Raw genomic sequence first — 16,292 nt, 5'->3', positions numbered from 1 at the left:
CAAGGCAGTGGGGGCCGTTCCCTCACTGTTTCCAGGATGGCTTCGCGGGCTGCATGAAACCACTTCGCGGGCCGGATCTGGCCCCCGGGCCTTGTGCTTGACATGTCTGGATTAGACCATAAGACTTGAGAAGAGCAAAAACAACAACAACAACAGAGAAACAGCTGATCAGATCTTGCAATAGCCAGTCTGGACTGAACACCAGAAAAACCCCATTGCCAATTCCCCTCCCTTTCCCTTCCCTGAAATGGCAAGCCCACAGGGCTTGACACTGAAATCTGAAGATGGTCTCAGAAACAGTATCATGGGACACCAGCCACTTAAACTGCAGTACAGAATTGTCCCAGATTAGCACAATCTAGAAATCATGGCTCATAACAAGAAGATCTTAGTTGGTCATAGAAGCAAACCAACAACTGTATCTACAAAAGGCAACTGGACTTTCCTGGGTTTTTTTTTCTTAAAAAAGTATTGCTTTTCATGCAAGAAGTTTCTTCAGTTCTGGAGTTCTGAAGAAGCTTCTTGGATGAGAAGCAAAACATTCTCAAGGAAAAAAAACAAGAAAGTCCAGTTGCCTTTTGAACAGCACCTTTGGGACAACGATGACCTGGATGGCTGAGAATCTCCATAAACAACTGTATCTACATATTACCTGCTGCATCACACTGACAAAAACTAAACTGAAATGCTTTTATAGATAATACATAATACTTTCTGGCTAGCTCCCCTCCACCACGGAGTGGTCTTTCTTCCTTGTAGCAACATGAATTCTTCATCTCTCTTATTATTCAATTTGAATGGGCCCAAAAGGCTTCCCTAATGGTTTTTAGCTATGTTTCTCCTGTATTGTTCTCAGTTAGGGAGCCTCCAGGTCAACACATGGTTTGGGATAAGTTTGTTCTAATCACTGAAGAGAGGGGATGCTTCTGCCTGTATGAGTTAGACTTTGATGTGGTCTAGTTCCTGTCCTGGGTAGCCTCATTGTTCTTATTCTACACCTGTCTGCAAATTCTTCTGGACACTATCTTGACTGGCACCACAGCCCACTCCTATTAGATCAATGGAAGAACCCCTTTACTCTCTCTTCTCTCTTGTTGTGCCTATCTCCCAACCAAACAATGGGAGCTTCTTCTCTTGGGTCTTGAAGATATCTCCCATCCCATGCACTTCCTGTGCCCATTCCTCCCATTTTAACAAAGTGAGAAGCGGCGGGAATTGATGTTCATTTTTGTCACACCAATGAGCTTGAGTGGTGTGGAAAGGCTGAAGGAGGACGTGAGGGGGCAATCGCAGAGGAGATCAGAGAGCTCGTCCCTCTCTTCCAGCTCATAGGTGGCATCATTCAGCATCCGCCGGTGGAGATGGCAGGTCTGCTCGATCTTGAGTTTGTTGATATCACTGCGCAGGCGCATGAGCTGTCGAGCCAGCTGCTGATCCTGGAGACGCATTTCCATCTGGAACACAAAAGCAGGAAAGGCGTGACGTGGTGGCAGAGGACCATCAAATCAGGAGGAGACGAAAAGATGCAAAGAGATTGCATTGAAAATAAGATGGCTTATTCATACTCAAATACTTTGGCCACCTAATGAGAAGGAAGGACTCACTGGAGAAGAGCCTAATGCTGGGAAAGATTGAGGGCAATAGAAGAAGGGGACGACAGAGAATGAGGTGACTGGATGGAGTCATTGAAGCAGTAGGCGTGAGCTTAAATTGACTCCAGAAGATGGTAGAGGACAGGAAGGCCTGGAGGAACATTGTCCATAGGGTCGCGATGGGTCGGACACGACTTTGCAACTAACAACAACAACAACAAATTCATCGTCAATGCTGCCATAGTTAAAATTCCTTATGTATAAGTCTAGGAAAGCCTTTGTCCCTGACATGTTCTTGTGTGTGACCTATTTCATGCTTACCACAAGTTACAATTGTAATGGGCAGGCTCCCATTACAAGTTGAGGACTACCTCCACACTTTCTACATGTGTATATGTGTGTGTGTGGGGGGGGGGGTTGGGGTTAAGGTGGGGGGGTTGGGAATACAAAAAACTAAGATGGCAATTGCAGCAACATGGCCAAAGCTAGACTGTTTTTTGTACAGGCAGTCCTCAACTTATGACTGCAATTAAGTCCCAAATTTTGTTGCTAAGCAGGGCGCTTGTTAATTGAGTTGTTCCCCATTTTATGATATATATTTTTTTTGCCACAGTTGTTAAATGAATTGCTGCACTGGTTAAGTGCATCATGCAGTTGTTTAGTGAATCTGACTTCTCCCATTGACTTTGTTTGTCAGAAGCTGGTTGGGAAAGTTACAGACATGACCCCGGGACAGTGCAACTGTCATAAATACATGCCAGTTGCCAAGCACCTGAATTTTTATCATGTAACTAATGTCTTAAGTATGAAAACTGGTCAGTGCTGTTGTAAGTTCATTAAATGAATAGTTTACGTTGAAGACTACCTGTGTTGTGTCACATGGTCATACCGAGGGATGAGGCTTTGATTGCTTTGCTGTGACTATTTTAACATCTGTAACCCTCCCTACATACACTGCTGCTCCCATATAAAGTATATAATCTGAAAGATATTCTATTTTCTGCCACACAGACAAGAACCTATAAATATTTAGCTATATCTTAATGCATGATTTAATTAACTAATAACAAAACCAATCCTCACCCTTCCACAATGTTCTACGCTACTCAAAAACCTTAATAAAACTCTGGATAATGATGATTGCAATACTGCCTACAGATAACATTTGGTTTACAAGTGTACCATTTATCTCTGTTGGAGGTCTGCCACCTAGTGGCCACCAAAGATAGTTATTGTTGGATTTAATTGATGTTCCTGTTGCCTCATTCACATAATTGGGCTCTTTTCTCCATGACTGAAACTTTGGAGAAGCTTTTAGAAAATATTCCTTTACTGAAGGCAATTTTTATGCATTTCCCAAATGCTGTCTCTGAAACTATTTGAACAATGCACATTAAATTCCATCAGTAAAGATATATTTTTTCAAAAAGTGTCAGGCCAGCAGAATAATAATATTTATTGGTGCCTGAGGAATCTCTCCCTAATGTTTTGCCTTTGCCTGCTCTTGCTCTGGGAAACTGTTGGCAAAACCTGCAGAGAGGATGGCAGAGATAAACAAAATATGTCTCATGAACAAATTCCAAAGATCTCCCATCCGAATCAATTAAGACACAACGAATGCAAACGCCTCAGAACAAGAAATGCAAATGGTCTTTGAGGTGGGTGAGGCTAGTACAAATTTGATTGTATTGGTTTGATTAAAATTAAATAACAGTGAATAGATAAAATTAATAGGATTAAAATCTATGTATTTAACCAATATAAAACCAGTTTGGCATAGCGTGAAAGGTGCTGCCTATAAATCAGGAGTTCTAATCCTGACTTAGGGCATGAAAACCGCCCGGGTGAGTTTGGACCAGTTACTCTCTCACACCCCAACCCACCTTTAAAGGTGGGATAAAGGTTAAATAAATAAATAAATAAATAAATAAATAAATAAATAAATTTTCTTCTTCTATTAATGAAAAAAATCCATTGCAGAAAAATTTGGACAGATTCTCAAGACAGGGAAAGGTCATTTGTACCCTGAAATTGTAAGATTGTTTTTAAATAGTTTTTTTTTAAAAAAAATCAAACAATGGGTGCCCCTTTCCTGATAAAAAAAGATAAATTTACTATACACTGTCCGGTTACTCTGAGGGTGAGATGGATAATACCTCAAATTGACCAATAAATAATTGATAAATATTCTGGAGACTGTTTTATAAATAGCCAGTTGCAATCTTCCCTATTGTCAGTGAAGGGACCTGATTACGCAGCAGATTACAAGCAGGCTATTGGGGGGGGGGGGAGAAAGAAACTCTCCCTATTAGCATACATGGATATATATTGATTCTAAACTGAAAATATTTCAGTTGCTGGAGTATAACCCGAAGCTATTCATCTTAATAAATCTTGTTAAGGAGAACTTGGTGAAAATCTTCCTTGAAAAGAATCACTTTTCATTTTAGACAGCTGCTAAAGAGTCTGATGACTGGCTTGGAGATTTAACAAATAATAAATATGATTACATAGGATCACATTTCAAAGGCAATCTTTCTTGAAATGCTAAATGCTTGGTAGCTATCCTTTTTTTCTTTCTAAGTGGTTGTTGGTAAAAGCAGAATGTCAGATTGGATCAAAGTTAATCCATATTGTCAGGCCACTTCTGTGTCTTTGTGGCTTTACAACATGGTTTTTATTTTTAGATTTTTTTTTACTGTACTGATCCCCCCCTCCCTCCTTTATTCTTATAAGGATCAGTTTTTCACCAGCTGTAGTCCAATAGCATCAAACTTTTCCCAGGGAGATAAAGCTTCTTGCCTTCAAGAATTTTCTGCCTTCAGGGTGAGAAGACTTTTTTGTACTCTAGTAAAATAAAAATGGAGAGGTTGAAAGTGGGAGGGAAGAGGCTGGTATTTTGCTGATAAAGGGCACAAGAGAAAGCTTGGGATGGTTGACAGAAGAATTACTTGGACAATGAGGAGAAAGATGGCATGGCTGGATCTCATCCCATATTCAGTACTTATGTTTAGTTTCTGGTAGCCTGGATAACTAGCAAGCTTCTTGCATAGTAAAATATTCTTTAGGGAATTTAAAAATATCCAGGGATAGAAAAATAATGGTTCCAATTTCACAGGGATACGTACACATTGTTGATCTCTGAAGTTGGCTAAAGCATAAAATCTTCTCCAATCTCTTTCTGGGTTTCTAAGAAAGATTCCTTAAATGAAGAGGATGTAAGAAGAAGAAGAAGAATGAATGAATGCATCCCTGTGTTTCTTCTACATTCTTTTTCCTTGTCACCATTTTTCCCAGATCAACTTATCCTCTGTTTGTGTGACTTGGAGTGCTTCTGACAGATAGTTCCTGGCATTCATTCAGTCAAAAGCTATTGTATAAGCTATTCCATCTTTCTTTAGTAAGAAAAACATGGAAGCAATGATGAAAAAGCATGGGAAGATTTCATGTTGAAAATTATGATGTCTGGATACCCCCTTCCCTCAATAAAAATTCTATTGAATAGAAGAAGCTTTCCTCCTTCCAGAAACAGCATGTGGAAAACACTACCCAATCAAACTGCATGAAAATAAAATGGAGAATGAGCGTCAATGAATTTTTGTGTTGTTTTTTCTTTATCATGCTTATCATGGTTTTCCCCCCCCTTAATGCACACTTACTGTAACAAGTTTAAATAAGAAGAATTTATTGCCAAACTGAAACAATGATTGGCCAGTATAGTTAATTTTATTCATAAATTTGCTAGATTGATAGCTTGCCTGTCATTCAACAGCTTCACACATTGCACATAATGTTCCTCCAACTTTTTCACACAATTCTTTAGGTCAATTTTATACTAAGAGGGTGCCTGACGTTAAGTCACCCAATGAACCCAGTGAACTTTCATAATTGTGGATAAATCTGAACTTCAGTCTCTCCAGTTCTAACTCAGCAGCACAACATTACATTCCCAAATGTTTTTAGGAGGACCATCAGGGGGGAAAAAACTAGGATAAAAATCCTTTTCCTAGGTTTTTCCTGCAGCATCTGGTATTCAAAAATGCACATCTTTTGAACTCTAAATTCTACTTCGCTCCCATGACTTAAAGGAATTAACTTCCTTCCATTAATTCTTCCCCAGCCAGCTTTTAAAGCTATCTGCCTGATGACCATATCCCCATTTTGAAACAACAGTGTAATCCTTGGTAACGAATAAGCCCTTGCTCACCATGAGACTGCTGGAAGCATGTAGGATTGCATGGCACTTTATATACTGTAAGAATTCCTTTCTGTAGTTTGATTTAGATGAGAGGATTCAAGTTTGAAGGGAAGAAAAAACATGTCTTTCCTTCCCTTTCCCTTTTCTCTCTCTCTCATTTTACTAGGGTCTATGTAATTTGACATAGGGACACGGTGGCTCAGTGGGTTAGGACGCTGAGCTTGTCGATCAGAAGATCGGCAGTTTGGCGGGTCGAATCCTGAGTGCCGTGTAGCAGAGTGAGCGCCTGTTACTAGTCCCAGCTTCTGCCAACCTAGCAGTTCAAAAGCACGTAAAAATGCAAGTAGAAAAATAGGAACCACTATGGTGGGAAGGTAACAGCGTTCCGTGCGCCTTTGGCGTCTAGTCATGCCAGCCACATGACCACGGAGACGTCCTCGGACAAGCGCTGGCTCTTCGGCTTTGAAACGGAGATGAGCACCGGTCCCTAGAGTCGGAAACGACTAGCATGCATGTGCGGGGGAACCTTTACCTTTACCTATGTAATTTGACAAGGCTCTATTATAACTTTTCACTCCATCTGGATAGTAATCACTACTTTGAGGGGTCCTTGGTGCTCTCTGAGCTTGGTTGTTGTCTTGCAGATGTTTCATTACCCAGACTAGGTAACGTCATCATAGTTTGGGTAATGAAATGTCTGCAAAAAACAACCGAGCTCAGAGAGCACCAAGGACCCCTCATTTCAACCCTGAGCTACAAATATTCTCCTTTATTGGAACCACTACTTTAAAAAAAAGAAAAAGAAAAAGGCCTTTGAAACTATTTTTTAAAAAAATAAGTCTCAGATGTGGCCCTGTTTTTTTTCTATCTCATTGATTCCAGGATTAGTGCTTCCTTTTAGCTTTACAGAATCATCTCTCATCTTGCTACATGGAATAACTGTATAGGCTATATGTAGAAATTCAAAAAGTATTTTGCTTATTCTTTTTGTCTCCCCCCCCCCCCCGTTTGAGCTCATGGCTCTATAAACATTTCCATCACAACTAGGGAAGGTAGCATTTTAATCACAATCTCTACTTCCAATCTGATGATGAAATGGTCCTGCATATTATGGTAGGATCTATAGGATCTGGAGAAATAATACTTCTGAAGATGTGGAAGATATTTTTGATCAGGTAGAAACAGCTGCTCCCTCTTGGAACTGGGTGATTTTATTTAAGTCACACGAACAGATTTCTCCTCCCCATGTAAGGTAGGGAAGTTTATCATGGGATGCAATCTACTAATTCACCTATTTGGAGCATCACATGCCTAACCTTGTTGCTATATGGCTCACCAAGTGATTGAAAGCAATACTCAGATAATGAGGCAAAAAAGAAATATGCCTTAAAAAAAATTAAGTTTTTCCTTGACTGTTTCAAATGAGTCTAAATGATATCTTTCCCCACTTTCTCATTTTCTAAAAACAGAATCTAAGCAAGGCATAGGCATGTGTGTGTCCTGCTCTTGCTTCTTGAATGTGAATAACAAGCTGCATCAGATAAGTAAGCCACAATGGTCCATTATAATATATCCCTCGTTCAAACTGTCTGAAAGTCAAGCAAGTCTATAGGGCAGCTACATTAGTGCTGCCATGTCTGCCTCACAATTATGATTCTCCTGCTCAATGTCTTGTTGAAGTCAGGATCTATTAATCTTCCAGAAACCTTGTGAAAGCATATAGCAAGCTGCCTTGTGCTTTTGGGGAAGGAATTGGAAAGAGAAGCAGAACTAGGAGAAAGAGGAAAAGAAAGTTTTTTTAAAAAAAATCATTATTGCCAGGAATAGATCTCACTTTTGTCTTTTCAGCTGTAATCCTAAAACATGCATAGAGGTTCTGGTAATAAATATTTTTTTTAAAAAAAAACAGTAGGAAATTACTTACCAACTCTTTCCTGAGCCAATTTAATGCTTCATCAATGCTTCCAAAGCCACACACTTTCTCCGGGACAAGCAAAATTGGCTGTCTGGAAGAGCTTCCATTGATATGAACCTGCACTTCTCTCAAAGAAACATTTTCCTCTGTCGCTTTCTTCTCTTGGCCCTCCATGTCCTCCTCAGGAAGTTTGGGCTGGCTCTTCCAAGCCAGTCCTTCCAGCTGAGCTTTCCACTCCAAATACGAAGGCCTCCTTGTTTCCAGCCTCAGTTTCTCTGTCAGGGCTTTCAGATTCCGCAGATGATCATCAAATGGAGGACCACCTTCAGCCTTATCATCCACACTATCCAGCATTTCTTCTATCTGGATTTTTGGCATGGATGCCATCCTTTCTGCTGGATAATCAGAAACATCCACTGAAAGTTTTGCAGTAGAGTCCCAGATGCAGGCAGGACCATTCGAATAAAGGTTTGCTCCTCAGAACTTCCTGGGCACACAGCAGTTTCTTCCACCCCTCCCAATTCAAGACGCTCCTTTCATCCAACCATCTGAGCAGAAAAACAAAGACATATTGTTTGATTCAGCCAGGAACCATTAAAAAAAGAACAAACATGCAATCAGAACTTCCTTCTATGGCTTGACTTGAGAAGAAATGGAAGTTGAATACTTCAGCCTAAAAAAACATCTAGCTAAGAGATGTTGCACAGCTATCTGGTGATGTTCTGGGGCAAGAGCAAACAAGCTTTTAGCTTTGCAGAGAAACATTTTGCTGCAATGAGACCTGTCAAGAACTATGCTTCAGGCCATAAAGTGGATTATTAAGGATGATGTCAGACATAAAGAAAAAATGCAATGGCGGGGTGTTACACAATTAATAAACTCTGATTGTTATATTGTGCTTAACATGTTCTGAACTTTTCACCATTATTCTTTGCAATATGAGAAGAAAAGAGTGAGGTAGTAAGGATGGAAAAGATGCTTCACTTCAGAAGCTTCCTGTTGTGATTCAGGGTCAGCCTGTGGATTCGGCAGTTGGGTCGGACAACTCAGAGGAGGAGGAGGGGGGTGTTGAAGACCTTGCTGAGGGGGTTGAAGATCTTGCTGATGAGAGCCCTCAGCCAGGCCCCTCCCACTTGGTCACCACGGAGACCCAGCTGTGTGAGCCTGACAGCGTGGATGAAGATGACCCACAGCTGGCCCTGTTCAAGGACGCCCAACGCAGGAGGCAGTCAATTAGGAGTAAACAGAGGAAGGCAATGGGGCTTCTGGGAAGGAGGCAGAGAGAAGCCACACCCTGAACTCTATATAAGGGGAAATGTGTGGGGAGGGCTGGTTTGCTGAAGGCAACAGCTTGGATAGTTCGTGTTTCTTAAAGTTCCTGTTTCTTGGTTCGTGTCTTGTTTGTTTTTGTAGCTAGAAATTTGGCAGGCGTAATTCCAGCCTCTTGCCGTTTGTAAAGGGGTTGTCCCTGCCTTTTTCTGCAGGGCCGGTAGCAGGCTGGTACAGAACACTTCCTTTATGGAGGGTCAAATTAGGCATCATACAAATAATGCATGTACCAGTGTCCGGGCATATTTTAACCTGAAAAGATGTTTCCCCACTTCCCCTAAGCATGGGACACACATGTCCCAGCAACATCTTTTTTCTGCAAGGTTCCCATGAAATCTTTACCTCATCTCCAGACCATGACTGAGATAACTATAAGTTGTCCTTAGCCAAAGTGCTTTTAGTGTTTCCCCCTTCTTTCTGGTACCAGCCAAGAGCAACTGCAAAATGTATAAAATCTCTTAGGTATTGCCACCCGTTGTCTATGAAGGAAGCATGGGCTATCTGGTCTGGCTGCAAAAGACCACTGCATGTCAAAAAAAAAGATACAGAAACCTCTATTATGTACCATCTAATGGTTACCCAAAGTTTTGCACCCCAAATCTAGTAATCTGGATTAGTAGAAAATGGCTAGAGGAATTTACACCTATAAACTCCATAAACTGATGCAAATTCATTTCAATTATCTTTTCCAAGATAAAAAGCTAGTTTATGGTGTTTTCCCATTTTCCCCTAAGCATGGGACACACATGCCCTGGGAACATCTTTTTTTCCTGCAACGTCCCTGTTAAGTCTTCATCTCCTCCCCAGGCCATGGTTGAGATAGATGCAGGAAGAATATAGTAAATTTCATTGCTTGTTTATTTTTCTGCCAACCCAAGGATGACCTCATCTTAAAAGTGGGAAAAACCCCTAAGTTATGAGGATCTGTTCCATCTTTTCCTTTCTTGTTGCATTTACAGGTTATGTTCCCTCCTGAGACGCTCACAGCAGCATACTTAATGTTCTCCATAGTATTATTCTGTGTCAGGTAGTTTGGCTAAGAGATAAGACAAAGGTGATTTAGCATATGGATTTGTTTATTTTAAAATATCAGACAATACTATCACCTAGAAACAGATGTGGGGCTTGATGTAACCTTTGCTCCACCATTAGAGTTCATCTCTTAGTCATTGAGGTTCATGCAATCCTGAACAATTTTTTATAAAACTAAGTTCCATTTCTTCTGAGAATAGAAAAGCATATATTATAGGTAGAGATCTGGTAGTCAGAGATAGCTAGGTTTACGCAACTTTTAAACCTGAATTAACAAAACAGAGAGAGAGAGAGTTTGATTTAGTGGTTAAGGCATCAGACTAGAGTCTGTGAATTCTAGTCCCACCTTAGACACAAAGCCAGCTAGCTGGGTTGAGTCAACCATTTTCTTTCAGCCCTAGGAAGGAGGCAATGGCAAACTACTTATGAAAGACCTTGCCAGGAAAACCTCAGAGACTTGCCCAGACAATCTCTGAGAACTGAACATGATTGAACAGCAGGGGGAAAAAATACAACTGCTACTTTCAGTTCACAAGCTCTGCCAAAAAAAATAAAATAAAGCTTATTGTTGTTTAAGACAATGGCCTAGTTACCACATGTTGAACAGCAAAGTAGTCAACCATTTTAACTTAATCTAGTGATTTGAGCAAACCCAGCCACAAGGTGAAGTTGTAACATTTAAAATGCAAGTAAGAGCTGGCACAATTTAATGATTATCTGTAAATACACACATAGAAATGTAGCCTGTCAAAACTTTGTTCTCCCTGATGGTTTTCCAGAATCTTTACTCCATGCATGAACATGTTTCCAGACTTCTTTAGTTATGCCGTTGTGATTCCTAGAAGAACAAATATTTCTTTGTCCTTGTAGATATTTATAACCCACCCTAAGAGCAAAGGAACAAGAAATCTCTAAAACTTCTCCTTAATGAAAAATTAGGCCACTCATTACATCAAAACCTCACAGGGTTGTTGTTGTGGGAAAAAGAGAAGGAGAAAGGAGTATTAGATATGTTTGCTTCTTGGAGTTATTTTTAAATATAATAAAGGCAGGATAAAAAATAAAAAAACTACAATAGTGCTGATGTCAAGCCTTGACCAAGGGATATCTGTCTCCATGGTTACAATGGCCCTTTTGTCCTTACATTAGGAAGATCTGTTTAATCTAGGGGAATGAATCAACCAGCTCTGCTAATAAAAATGGTTGTTCATGCAGAAGGAGGAAATGTTTCTCTCATTCTCCTTCATTTATTCTCTGAAATAGTGGTAAAAGAGACCTGTCCAGCATTGTGCTGATTTTTTTTTAGGAAAGTATGAAAACAGCTGGAATTCTCTTCAAGAAATCCAGGCAGATAGCAACCAGACTCAAAAGATTCAGCAGCTACAACAGGGTTTACCTGCTTCCATATCAAGCAATCAGTCAAGGAAGGGACAGGCAATATTTGGGGATATCGCCAGATATGAAAAGTGTGAAATTTAGAGTCTGTTGAGGGTGTTTCACAAAATCTTAGGTAGGAGATGCCCATTCAAGAAGTCTTCACTTTTGAAATTTATTCATGAGACAGGAAACTGATGAAATTACTTCCAGCTACCCCTTCTAGTTTTCCAAGTGGATGATGATGATGATGATGTAGTATTAAATGCTCCCTAATCCTCCATTGGGGAGATAGGTTGACATACTATATTTCTAAAGCAGACATGTCAAACACAAGGCCCGGGGGCCGGACCCGGCCCGCGAAGTGGTTTCATGCGGCCCGCGAAGCCATCCTGGAAACAGTGAGGGAACGGCCCCCACTGCCTTGGCCCTGGCCCAGAGACCCTCCTTCTGCCAGAGACCCCCAGATCTGTCCCACTCCTGTCTAGGCCCCCATAGGCACCCTTGATGCGAACGATGTAGAGCTGACCATGCCCACCCAGTAGGCCATACGCGCACTAGCCACGCCCACCCAGTAGGCCATGCCTACCCAGGCCACACCCACCCGGCCCCCTGAGGGCAACCGCAATGCTGATGTGGCCCTCAATGACATTGAGTCTGACACCCCTGTTCTAAAGAAAGACTTGCTATGCTTTTTTTCAAAGAATGCCTGTGGGGCCCAGAGTCATTTCCATAAATCAGAGGGATACTAGAAGCTTGGCTTTGTGGAACGCCTGCTTCTTATTTAATCACTTATTTGGTAATTAAGGAACCTTAAAAATAATGCCTAGTAGGGTAAGGAATCTTGAAAGCACCAAGAAAAAGATGCTGCAGGCATTACTGGGTAAGCTAATTGGTTGACAGTTTGAGAGCACCTGAACATGCCGATATGTGTAAATTAAACTGCTTTGACTAAAGCATTTTTTTAAAAAAATCATACTACTTCCTGTTTGCTTTGCTGTGGCACTTTCAGTCTGTGTTTGGGAACGTAACAATTAATTATTCATTATAAATTTACCAGACATTTGGCAAAAGGAGGATATGTCCTCCTTTTTGTCTTCGTGTCCTCTGTCCAGCAGGCATAGTCTTAAAATCAAACATTGTCAGTCTTTTCAAGTATCTCTTACTATGCAGCTTTTCTCCATGGTGCAGTGCTCTCCTAATGTGCTAACTGAAAATTAACAAGCTCCATTCTGTGACCTTAATTAGTTGATTAGAGCCCTCCTGACAAAGCCTTACTCAGTTACACACTGAAGGCTTTTGCCTCCTAACTGGCTCTAGCACATTCCTGCAATTGAAAAAACAGTCTTTCTGATGCTGGGAAAAGTAATTTTACATTTATATAGATGTCAGTACATTCTCCTTCTCCTTTCTTCTGGTTTTCCCTGGAATTTTTGTTGCAGATGCTAAGAAAGTTAAACAATTAATGTCCCCTCCTTCCAGTCCCCACCATTTGTCCTTCTTTCTAATTGTCCTTTACCTGTTCTGGTATCTGGTAGCTCTAAGTCCAAGGGCTACTAGAGTTCAAAAGGATAATGTGATAAAGTGATTATGAGATTGATAATTTCATTATAAAGGTTTCAATTTTTCTGTCATTTAAACACTCACTTATAGATGCAGTAGAAGGTAGTCCTCGTTTAATGACTGTATTTGGGACTGGCAATTTTATTGCTAAGTGATACGGTCATTAAGCAAAACATCACATGACCATGACAGACTTACAACCTCACTTCTGCTGCCATGGTTAAGTGAGACATCAGGTGACCATTTTACTGCCAGCTTCTGCAATGACTCAGTTTATCACAAGCCACTTGTAAAGTACGCAGCTGGTGACCTTGTGATCACAGGGACTGACTGCAATGGTTGAAAATGTGAGGACCAGTCATAAAGTTACTTTTTCAGTGCTGTTACTAAACGGGACAGTCATTAAGTGGAGACTACCTGTTGCGCATGGAGAAAGTTAAAGCTACAATACTTCTTGCTGACAGATTTCTATGTAAAGGGAAGTTTTGTATCTTAAGAAATAATGTTTTGACCTGTCCCTCTCCCTGTCCTCCTATCGAAGGATTTCATCTGAACCTAACAATTAGATGGTCAATGTTAAGAGGAAGAAACTTTATTTCTGTCTTTATTATTATTATTTTTTGTCTTTTTCTTTTCAGAAAAGCATAAACAGAGTTCTGCTGGATGGCACCAGAAGCTTTCTTGCTCTTCTGCTGTTTTCCAGAAAAGTACCATACTAAGGATCTCAAGCCGAGCATAAAAGTCATCCTCATATTCAGAGCCTGTTCAGAGCCAGGTTGTCCCTCATCTCAAAGAGCAGCCACAATTAAGGTTAGCTTTTTTGAAGATGTACCAGAATACTGCAGGCAAATTAGAAATTTCATAGAACTGTAGGGCTCGGAGGACAAGCCTCTGCCTACAACTGCATACAAAACATAAGAGATCTTGCACAGTTAAAAAGCACCCCTGGTTAGTTTTGAAATGAGTGAACTTTTAACACTTCTTTTGTCAAGTATTTTGGACTTAACGTTTCTGTGTTGCAGAATAGTTGTAATCAGGGCTTTTTTTTCTCATAGAACGCCCAGAACGGAGTTTTTTTTGGATGGAACCTTGTAGGGTAGGCAAAGTGGGTTGTATGACATGTGTGAGTTCCGGCACCTTTTTCTTTTACAAAAAAAGCACTGGTTGTAATAATCTTTTAATGACAATTAATTAAAGCCTGGGTGAATGTATTCTTGTGCCCACTGTTTTTTAGATTTAATTTTCTATGAAACTCCTAAGGGTCTCTTGATTCAGGGTATATAAATGTTCTAAATAAATAAATATGTGGCTAAGCAGGATGTAGAAAATGCAACCTACCTTCCACCCTCTCTTCTACTGAGTGGAATGGAGGATAATACTGTTTGTAAATTATCCAGATACAGTTCCTAATTGTCTTTCTATAGAAGCCTGAGATCACCTGAGATTTTAACTGTTTTGTTCATGTAACATTTCCCAGACCATCTGTTAATTTTGTTTATAAAATTATCCTAGAGGGGCACTTGGGTATGTACTTAAGCATGTAGCATTCCTTTATATCTTGAAGGATCTCTCCTTACATAATGAGCTATCTGCACAAAGTTGAAAAGAAAAAGCATCTACTAATCAGGAAACACTCAGAGAAATATACCTATAAAGAACAGACATTTACAAGGTGTGGTTGCCTCAGCTGTTGATTAGAAGTACATAATGGAATTTCTTGTTGGCAGAATTCATTTTGGCAGATCTCACAATGTTCTCTGGCTAATAAAGAAGAAAAAATAGTGGCTGGAATAGTTCCAAGTTCCATGCCGATAATTTCTTTCCTCACCCTAGAGAAATCTTCCCCCTTAAGGGACTTGATTGGAATTTCTGAAGTATAGCCATGCTATAAGCCTAAGCATTGCCATACAGAATGTGTTTGCATTTCTTCTAGATCTTTTGAGTACAGGTAGTCTCTCGATCTACTGCCACAATTAATCCAACATTTTCTGTTTCTAAGTGAGACAGTTGTTAACCTTCGCTCCTTCCGGCGCGATCTTAAAACATTCTTTTTCGAACAAGCTGGCCTGGTCTGACGGGATGGGGTTGGGTTTTTAAAACTAGTTTTAACTTAATATGTATTGATTTTATGGGCATGATGTTTAATGGTTTTTTAATTTTTGTATTTGATTTTTATTGTGTATTGCCCTGTTCACCGCCCTGAGTCCTTCGGGAGAAGGGTGGTATAGAAATCAAATTATTAAATTAAATTAAATTAAATGAATTTTGCCCCATTTTACAACCTTTCTTGCCATCATTGTTAAATGAATCACTGCTGTTTTTTAATTAGTAATTCGGTTGTTAATGAATCTGGCCTCCCACAAAAGGGAAGGTAACAAAAGGTGATCACATGACCATGGTTCACTGCAACAGTCATAACTACAAGTCAGTTGCCAAGCATCTGAATTTTGATCACGTGACCATGGGGATGCTGCAACGGTCATAAGTCACTTTTTCAGTGCCATTGTAACTTCGAACGGTCAACCAAAAGAATGTTGTGACCTATAAAATGTGATATTATCCAAAAGGAAAAACAAGGTGGATTGTTGAATTCCATAAAATGTAGTATTTTATCTGTATAGTTGTACACATCATGGATGACAAGAATAAGTAGGAGGAATGAGATCTAGGTAATCAGGTTATTGTTTTTATTTGTTTGTTTAAATCAGGGGTGTCAAACTCAATTTCATTGAGGGCCGCATCAGCATTGTGGTTGCCCTCAAGGGGCCGGGTGGGTATGGCCAGGGTGGGCGTGGCCTACTGGGTGGGCGTGACTAGAGTGCATATGGCCTACTGGATGGGCGTGGCCAGTTCACATCAAGGGTGCCTATGGGGGCCTGGGCAGGAGTGGGACAGATCTGAGGGTCTCTGGCAGAAGGAGGGTCTCTGGGCCAGGGCCAAGGCAGTGGGGGCCGTTCCCTCACTGTTTCCAGGATGGCTTCGTGGGCCACATGAAACCACTTCGCGGGCCGGATCTAGCCCCTGGGCCTTGTGTTTGACATGTCTGGTTTAAATGTATTAACTGCCCAACTGCAATAGATCACACACCCAAGGCCACGCAACTCCAGAACTACTCTGTTTCTCTTACAATGAAAAAACAATTTGAAGAAAATGTAACTGACCTGAGAGAAAAGTCCAAAAAGAAAGCAAAGCAAAAGCAAAAATGGTCTCCATGACCCATCTGTCCCCAAGGCCTGGGAGAACAATTGCTTCAACAATTCCCTGAAGAACATTGGGGCATGAGGAGACG

The 16,292-nt window shown here is 40.6% G+C and overlaps 1 protein-coding gene across 1 annotated transcript; it reads right to left on the bottom strand.

Moving 5' to 3' along the window:
- Positions 1 to 694: 694 nt before the first annotated feature.
- Positions 695 to 8,140, bottom strand: FAM167A (family with sequence similarity 167 member A). Its single transcript, XM_083348463.1, has 2 exons — positions 7,715 to 8,140; positions 695 to 1,454 (listed from the first exon to the last, which is right to left on the bottom strand). Exons 1-2 carry the CDS (start codon positions 8,090 to 8,092, stop codon positions 1,191 to 1,193), a joined length of 642 nt encoding a protein of 213 aa, XP_083204589.1. The 5' UTR covers positions 8,093 to 8,140; the 3' UTR covers positions 695 to 1,190.
- Positions 8,141 to 16,292: the final 8,152 nt, after the last annotated feature.

Source organism: Vipera ursinii (assembly GCF_947247035.1).
Source record: "Vipera ursinii genome assembly, chromosome: 1".
In the NCBI taxonomy this organism is placed as follows: domain Eukaryota; kingdom Metazoa; phylum Chordata; class Lepidosauria; order Squamata; family Viperidae; genus Vipera; species Vipera ursinii.
This window is presented reverse-complemented; position numbering and strand designations above follow the sequence as displayed.

What these genes read in the sequence shown, in the direction of transcription:
- FAM167A (XM_083348463.1), bottom strand. Translation starts at nt 8,092, where the DNA reads ATGGCATCCATGCCAAAAATCCAGATAGAAGAAATGCTGGATAGTGTG. An exon ending in ATTGGCTCAGGAAAGAGTTG is followed by an intron (nt 1,455 to 7,714) that starts GTAAGTAATTTC and finishes TTTGTGTTCCAG; the next exon opens with ATGGAAATGCGTCTCCAGGA.